This window comes from Sesamum indicum, linkage group LG7 (genome assembly GCF_026168435.1).
Source record: "Sesamum indicum cultivar Baizhima isolate 11 linkage group LG7, ASM2616843v1, whole genome shotgun sequence".
NCBI classification, from domain to species: domain Eukaryota; kingdom Viridiplantae; phylum Streptophyta; class Magnoliopsida; order Lamiales; family Pedaliaceae; genus Sesamum; species Sesamum indicum.
Window position 1 is genome coordinate 7,546,543 of NC_142663.1, and position 9,437 is coordinate 7,555,979.

The 9,437-nt window shown below is 32.8% G+C and overlaps 1 protein-coding gene across 1 annotated transcript; it reads right to left on the reverse strand.

The window, feature by feature from the left end:
- Nucleotides 1-1,998: 1,998 nt before the first annotated feature.
- Nucleotides 1,999-3,791, reverse strand: LOC105166271 (heat stress transcription factor B-4). The gene is made up of 2 exons (XM_011085578.3): nucleotides 3,403-3,791; nucleotides 1,999-3,255 (listed from the first exon to the last, which is right to left on the reverse strand). The coding sequence occupies exons 1-2, from the start codon at nucleotides 3,649-3,651 to the stop codon at nucleotides 2,422-2,424; spliced, it is 1,083 nt and encodes a 360-aa protein (XP_011083880.2). The 5' UTR covers nucleotides 3,652-3,791; the 3' UTR covers nucleotides 1,999-2,421.
- Nucleotides 3,792-9,437: the final 5,646 nt, after the last annotated feature.

Sequence of the window (9,437 nt, forward strand, 5' to 3'; positions counted from 1 at the left end):
ATTTTAAAAGTATTACATCGGATATATACAAAACTATGATATAATTAATCTATAATATTTTGTAATTTTATGAGTAAAGATATGATATGATATATCTTAATTATGTGTACATGTAATTGAATAAAAATTCATAGGTTATATAACATGCTTATATATATATATATATATATAATTATATGCATTATTTATTAACACACATATATGTATCTTTTAACATAAATTATTTTATTAGAGAAATTTTTGTTATCTTTCATACATTAAGAGGATAAATTCAACTGCATGTATATATATATTAATTGAAATAGAATATGCAATAGAAAATTCAACCCAATATGGTCCGATCGAATTAGTAATAATATAAATTAGCAATAAAAACTTTATTTGCTAATTAACTTGACGCTGATTTTAGCATCATTTTTTTTATTAAGTCATTTTCATGCGGTGACTGTAATTTTCCGAAAAATGGTTAGTCAAACTTTCCATTGAAACTGTGCACACTTTATATTATTATAGGACAAAGGAACAAGCAAGTATTTAACAAAAACAAAAAGCAAGAGCAAATTTTTATTCGGATCAGATTTGGTAGAACCAATTTCTTAAACAAAAAAGTGTAATTATAATTATTTTGCGATTGATTAGTTTCTTTAAATTTTATATAAATAGTAGGATAATGTAATATAGTCGACATATGTAATTAGTTTAAAAATTAATCGAATCTGATACGAATTATAATGTCCCAAAAACAAAAAACGCTTAGTCAAACTGTCCATCGAACCTGTGCCCTTTATGTCATAGATGTACAAAGGAAGACGCAATTAAAGTAAAATTGAGAAAAAAGAGATGGGATTTTCAGCAAAGGTTGTTTGGAATCATCCAAGAAACATATTTTCACACGCACAACACACACTACTACCTATTACCTAACAGTCAACAAATCTCTCTGTGTCTCTCTCGAGGAAAGAGAGAAGGGAGGATCCAAAGAAGGTTTGTAAAGGGATTGATCAGATACTTAAAGTAGGAAAAGGAAAAGGTTTTCTGGTGGTGGAGAAGAAGGCATAGAAGCCTTGATTGAAACATTTCAGACAACATTTTTAGTCAGTTTTTTCTTACCACATTTCGCTTTCACACACACACACGCACAAACCCCTTTTCCTTTTTACCACTGATCAATTCAAATAACACTATATGTTTATGCATACTTAGCTAATTTCTTCTTCTTGTTTTTGTTTTCATCTGTGTGTTTGTTTCCTCACTTTTGCGTGACTGACGACGTCGGACTGTGCAGGTTTCAGACAACCGAGACGTGGAGATCATAACCATAATGAGAACACACATGATGGATGCTTGCTTCCTTCCTACCTCTTCTCTTTTTTCCCTTAAATCTTGTGCAAATTTTATCTAAATCATATTTCGATCGGACTAAATTAATTATATAATAAGTAAAATACACTTATCATATAATTAATTATTTTTTTAAAATTATATATTAATCATATAATAAGTATATTATACTTATCGTATAATGATCAAATTGGATCATATTCAAATTGAGTTAGAATTTTTCAACTCTTATGCAGTGGGACTTGATAATTACTGCAATAATGCAACCTTTGAAATACATACATACAGATTCGTGAAATCCTATGTTGCTCTTTTCAGCTATGCTCCAACCCTACCTACTTACCTACCTAGCTACCTAAGTACCTTGAATTATATAAATGGAAATTATAATATATAAACCTGAATTAAATATATATAAAACCCATAATTTTCAGGAGATGTACGTACGACTAATTTCTTGGAGACATGGTCATACGTATGTGTACGTACCATACATTAATGGAACAAAAAACAAGAAAAGCTTCAGGTTCAGAACCCTTTTCTCTCTCATCCCTCTCTCTCTCTCTCTCTCATCTGTGTGCATTAATTTGAATCTGACTGAAACATTCAGATAACAAACCAGAAAGAGAGAAAGAAAGGCAAATTATAGATGCCCAATTATAGAGAATGCATGATTAAAACGCTGGATTAGTACTGAAAGTGAAGATCATCAATGGTGGAGAAAAAAGGAGAAAAGTACAGAAAGAAGGAATTATTACATCGAACTAATTAAGGATTCATTTCAAACTTAATTGATGTTGTAATGTAATAATCCTCTAATCTTCACTCTCTAACCAAAACCCACCTGCATTCATGGCTGGGGGAACATCATGAAACCTGATCGAACTACATGAGTAGTCATATATTTACAGAGAGAAACAAGTCATCATCATCATCCATCACAGACACCCACAAACAGAAACATCCATCTTTTCAAGATATGATGATGATCACTTTCTACCTGATCAGAACTCAAATCAAGAGACCAAACCATAATTAAGATCAAAGAGAAGAATATATGAAACAACTGAAGAACAGAAGCTAACATGGAGAAGGAGGCATGAGATTCAACCCTAAATCATCCTTCTCAAGTACCAATCTCGTCTTGTTCGTCTCCACCGAGGAATTATAGCATTCGGGGTGTAATCTTTTCTTGGAGGGCAGTGGCACCCCGAAGAGCTTAGTTCTGCACGGTTCCACGTTTGCAGCTGCCTCTTCAAGAATCGTCAGACTGCTCTGTGAAGTAGTCTTGCTGGCCGCAGCGGAAGAAGAGTTGAGGTTGAAAGCGCCGAAAAGGGTATTTACTTGCTTCTTGCCTGTCGTCTGGTTCTGCCCAATGAGCTGATTCAAAGGCTTTTGCTGCATTGCTGAGGATCCATTAATGGGAGTGCAGGCGGCGGCAGATGATGAGTTGCAGAGAAACAAAGAGGAACTGTAGGAATTGCTTGGAGCCACTGGCTTCACATGGTTCTGCACAAAGTATATGATGTCGTTGTACAGTTTCCTCATGTGAGCTAGTTCGGATATGAGCATGTTGTTGTTTCTTCTCAGTCTTTCGTTGTCTTCGGAAAGGGCGGCTAAGGAGTTGTTGTTGTAGACGCTGCCGTTGCCGTTGCCGTTGGTGGCGGCGTTCAGGGTGGGACCGGATGAGAGCGGTGGCGGTGAGTCGCACCATTTCTCGTCTGAATCTGGTGGGGAGATGCTGACTCGGGTGGGGTAAGGGAAGAAACCTTGGCCAGTGAGGTGGTGGTGGTTGAGGGCCACTTGCGGCTGAGCTGTTTTCCTCCGGTGGATCTCACACAGCAAGTGCTTCTCCCCTTTCTTGAAGAACTCATTCGCGAACTCCCATCTGTCCGGCACTATCTTTCGGAAACCCTACATTCATCATCAAACAAAACAACGAATTCAAAATCCCACAAACCCCGAATCATCAAAACACCATTTCATGCACATAAATATATATATATAAATAAAATCAGTACGCGTGTGTGAAAACTGGGAGGAGTAGACTATCATCATTACATAGGTATTGAGCTGGCGGACGAAGCTGGAGAAGTTGTTGTGCTTGAAGTAGTTAGGGAGGAGGTCACGGGCGAACTCCGGCGGCCGCCAGACGACAAAGGTGGAGTCGTCTTCTCCCCAAGAGACGATGTGGTCGGTGGTGGGATCATCAACAAGCTGATATGTCTTGGTCAGAAATGGAGCTGGGACAGTTTTCTGTGAATCTAAGGACAACAATATACCTTCACAGTTGTCGAGCATCAAGGCCATGGAAGAATATGCAAGAAAAAAAGAGGTAGAACTGAATTTTCTTGATGGATTCTTGCAAATGAGGGTTTGGGGTTTTGAGGGGGCTTTGATGAGTGGAGGTGTAAGTAATTTGTATGGAGATTTTTGGACTTTGAGTAGGGGGGGGGGGGGGTTGAAATGTTTATATTTACCAAGGTGACCTCGGGTAAGTAGTGAGAGAGGAATATGTGTCTGTTTGTCTAGGATTGTGGAAATAAGGGCCTCTCAAGACAAGCCCGTGACATAATCTCTCTCTCTCTCTCTCTCTCTCTCTCTCACTAAAAAATTAAAGAATATTAGGGATGAAAAAAATGAGATATATACTAAAATTATAGTTAATTATATATACATACGAAATTTATTTTATTACTATAATAATTTTCATAAGTTTAATAATGACAATATCGATTAAGCAAATGTTGGAACTAGCTAGCATATTCGTAACGAAAAAAAAATTATAAATAAAATATCACTATAAACAAAATAACGACACAGTGATGACAACAAATATAATTGTGTTATATTTGTATTGTTCCTAAGTATTTTAAGTGATTATTTAATGATAATTTTTTATTAATAATTATATTGTAATAAGATAAAAACCACTGTCACTTATAGGACATCTTTACTAATTACCAGCAACTTTAAGATTGTTACTTAAATTTGTCGCTAATTTATGTAGGCATGTATTTCACATCAATTACAAATAAGAAGTTTCAATGAGTTATAAGTTCCAAAGTCTCCTCTCCCTAACGAGATATTTTATTTTATAACATCTATGTGAGGCTTGTACAATGATACAACGTTTGATGCCTTGGGCAACAGAACCTGGTCGAGTTGCATGTTGCACCACTAAATTATATATGTAGGCAAACGTTTGATATTTATTGTAGAAGAGGAGTTTGAACAGTTTATAAGCCCTGATGTCTCTTCTCCCTGATGAGGCGCCTTTTGAGGATGAACTTATGAGACTCCTACAAAACTAATTAGTACCAATAAAATCTCGTACAACGAATATCGATCGAATTTCAAATCGTATCCATTAATATTAATTTTTATTGCAGTAATTAGTTTTTGTGTGTATAGGGAAATTTTTGGACAGTTGAAAAATGAGGAAGAAGAAATTAATTAAAGGGGTGGGGGGTGGGGGGGGGGGGGTTTCTGTTCCTTTTCACTGTCCTTTTTGGGGAAAAACTTTTTCTTCATATACTTTGTCCTTCGCCTTTAAACACTGATACTGCTGTTTTGTTGGACAGTGTTGCGTTTCCACTGTTTGACGATTTTTGTATTCTTCTGCGGTATTAATTGCGCTTTCTATGTCGTGCCTCTTTTCATAATTAATGAATTAGGCTTCCTAATCATAATTAGCGGAATCCTCATTCTTCATACATCATCCGTAATCATGATTAATATATGTAGCAATTATCATGCCCCAAGAATCATGTTATAAGCAAAATATCCAGATCAACGACAGAGATCCACCCAAAAACAAGTAAAAAGTAAGCAATAAAAAAAAACAAGTGGAAATTTTCTTTTTACTAATAATAATGAATAAATAACAGTAACTTCAACCAATATATCAATATAACTAACAACGATAAATAACTTATAACAACTCACATAAAGTGAGACAAATACCCACCGACTTAAACCCATAATCTCTTGAACTTGTTCAAAGGACCTCAGCCTTAGCCTTAACAATCAATACATCAATTTTAATATTGTCACTATATATATTTAATAATAAGAATTTTTATTTTGTCCCAACAATGAGTTTTATAGTTTAATTAGTAATTATTATTTATAAAACTATTATTAGCAAGAATTAATGACAAAATTTTTTGCATAAATTTGTACTAAAAATAATTAACGACACATATATATAGTAATGACTTAATGGCAATAAATAATTAATATTGTCACTATAGATGAGACACTGATTATCTATACCGACAACTCTATGCACAATTTTTATCACTAGTTAATAATATAACGACAAGAATCAAAATTATTGTCTCTTAATATCTATTTTTAATTATGATGTTTTAATATTGTCGTTCGATTTATTATCATTAATATTAAATTTTGTTGCTGTGATCGAAGAAAGCAAATTAAAAAGACTGTACATATTCCCTCAATTTATATATCAGAGAAGATCGAACGTTGACACATCAACAACATAGATACGTCCTCACTTATTTATTGATTCCCACATGGTTAGGTATAAGTTGATGATATTAAGTTAATTATAGAGATTTTGATCGGCACATATAGTGCAGACGCAATCTTCTCTGACTGGTCTGTCAAATACTATATACTACTGGATAGTCACAACTTTGATTCTCTTATTACAAGATATTGAATCTCTTATTCTATTTCATACGCAATATACATACAAAATCCAACATTGGTATATTTCAAAAAACATTTCACACACGTAATATGCATATCAATAATTTTTTATTTACGTACAATTTAAATTTATTCGTCTGATCAGTTTTCATCAATTTCTCACAATATCTTTATTCCATTTCAATTTATTTAACCAAATTCATATGATAAAAATTCAAATTATGCACAAGCAAGCATCGATCGATCGAATGTATTTTAACTGCAAGTATAGAGGTGAAATGTGAAGCAATATTGTGATGATGATTAAAAACAAAACAAGTGATGTCCTCTTGCCAATTTGTAGCTTAGCCCTTTGTTGTTTAGCGGTCACCAAACCACACACAGAACACACACTAATCCCCACCCTACTCCTACTCCTACTGCTTCTGCTTCTCTTGCAGAATGTATGTATACATATATATATATATATATATGAGGAAAAGGCACACATCGAATTATGTGATGGGATTCTTCTTCGATTGTTTTCTTTCTCTTTCAATAATATATATTCCAAACTCCAATACACACAAATATACAGACATATATGCACTCTGCTCACTCCATCTTTCCTCCTTCTCTCTCTATATATATATACACATAAAATGATATTTTTGATCTTATAATTATAAATCGTTAATACTTTTGGTTATGTAATTTATTTTAAATATTTAGTCATTTTTTAATGAATTTAGTCATGAATATTTTATATCTGATACTTTTTTTTTTAGCAAATTTAGTCATATTTTGATAATTTTGGTCTCCTTTATACTGGAGTAGATTTCATTTTTAGTACTAGCATTAAAATTATCAAAATAGAACTAAATTTATAAAAAAAAATTCAAATATTAGATATTTATGACTAAGTTCGTCAAGAATAAGACTCAACATTTAAAAGAAATAAATTATAAGATTAAAAGTGCTAACGACCTATAATTATAGGACCAAAAATATAATTTTATAGATATATGTAACATTCCTGTTTTCCCTGCCAAGAAACACAGAGTACACACACAGTGCCATGCACGGACCATTGATTTTATTGTGGGCTTTCCTTCTTTGTATATATATATATATATATATATATATATATTCTAAAAAACAATGAATTTCTTTGACTATTCTGGAAAATTATAGAAACTTTGATTGGATACAACTTATCAAATGATAAACGCAATAATATTTATTAAATAACACTAGAAAATGATATAATTTTTGTCGTTGTTAGCTACAATAGTTAAAAGTAAAAAATTATAAAAAATATTAATTAATTATAACTGTATAATAATTTTTAGTCATCGTGTCTGCATGCAAGCTCAATTAAACATTAATCATAACTAAAGAATTATGACAAAGGTTAACTATTTGTAGTGAGAGCTTAAATTTCACATTTTTTTCCTTCATATATATACACGCAATATGTTGAAGTAGTTCAGCAAAAGGTAATTCTAAAACATATTAATTACAATATGTACATAATTAATATATATTAGTACAAGTATTAGAATTTTTTATATATATATGTTGAATGAATTTCTTCTTTTGTGTTTGATGTGGCGTGCGGCACGATTAGTGTTTTGTTGTACGAGGTATTGTTCGTTCTTGTTTCGTATGAACCTTATAATTTTATCTTATAAAAGACATTTCACTAGATAAATAATGCCTTTAGGACATATAAACCACCAGACTCTTTATTCACGACTGATGTAGGACATGTGCCCACATCATCAGCTCCTAGGCGAGGGGTTTAGGATGGACACATGACCTTATATATTTCCACAAACGACGCCAAACGACGTGGAGTGCGAAGCAATCGATGCCCTGTTGCATGAGGCATTGTCTGTATAGATTCTGCATAAATCTTACAGTTTGAGACGCTTTTTCAAAATAAAATCATAAGGCTCGTATAAAATCAGAATTGACAATATCACACACAATGAAGCGTCATCGTTCTATCTACTTTAAACACATATATTACACATAAAACATTTATAAAGTATTTTATACACATAACACATATATATAAATAAAAAAAACACATTGAGAAAAACAAAAATTCCTAGTGAAAAACACCTGGCAAAACTGAATGAACGTAAATTTAACTGGGGCAGAACTAACACATGGTGGGCATATAAGAAAAGTTGTGTGATGGATTCATTTTTGATGAGTTAAGGTGGGGCCCAAAGCAAAACAATAGGAAAATGATGATGAGCAATAATTTTAGCAAGATACACCACTGATTAATGTTTTGATGATGGGTTGGAGCCTTAGAGTATAGTCATAATAATTACAGGGTGAAAAGAGTTGCAACTGTTGTAGTTCCCCACGCCCATGATGTTTTTTTTCTTTCTATCTCTTTTCAGATTTTTGTGGCTGTTCTCCACATTCATCTATCCATATATACAATTAGTGGGACTGCCCAAAAAGTAGTTTCTTGAGCTTGCAGTTATGAATCTTTGTCTAACAACCGGAAATTTTTGGTGTGTGGCTATGTAGCTAGTAGCTTTGTTAATTATAGTGTCACCACTAAAGGACTAGATATAAATGATTTTTTCTTTTTAGGAAAAAAAAATTGGGTGGTTTCGATTCGATCTTTAATATGAGTTAGAAATTTTCTTTTTTTTTTTTTGAAAAGAAATTATGAGTCGTTTATAAAGGTATTTACAAATTATGAGTCACCAGGATGCAGTTCCTATAGGTTCAAGAGGTAACTCTGTGCATCTAATACTTTGTCCTATAGTTGAAGATAATGCTTTGTTTCGTATAATATTTAGTTCTCAATTCTGCTTGGTGATTGGATCTAATACAATTTTGTCATTCTTCGACCCCACAACCTTGTTGGATGCAAAAATTACCTCCAAATACACCTTGTGCATTCTAAATTTGGTTATGAACAACTCGTCGAAAAGGGATATTCAGTGCATACACTTAAGTTCTTTGATCAAAACTTAAATTGAATTTGCCTTGTCAATTCCTGATCCATGTGGGATGGAGCATCATATCAATGAAGCCTTGCATTGGTAGAGAAAATCAAACCTACAATTATCTAATTGGAAGTGATCCATTCTTACTAATTGACTATGGTTTTTATGAAATGACTAAAACATTGGAATAGCTAAGAGCCATGGCTAAGTTTTTGTCACGGCTAAAAGCCACAAGAAATACTTTTGCCATGATGAATATGATAAGTTTTTGCATTGAATTTATTTACGCATAATTAATAATAATCATTTACCACGATTTCTAGTCCATAGCAACTAAGTGTAGGCAATAATAAAATTTTTCTAGTATATATTAGTGATCCTGCAAATCATTACAGAATTACAATTTCACCACTGATAATTTTTTCTTTTTCCAAAGGTCAGTTCCCTACAACTCCG

Bases quoted from the DNA above. Each gene is read 5' to 3' on its own strand.
- LOC105166271 (XM_011085578.3), bottom strand. From the start codon at position 3,651: ATGGCCTTGATGCTCGACAACTGTGAAGGTATATTGTTGTCCTTAGAT. The intron at 3,256-3,402 runs GTAATGATGATA...TGATGAATGTAG, and splicing joins TCCGCCAGCTCAATACCTAT to GGTTTCCGAAAGATAGTGCC.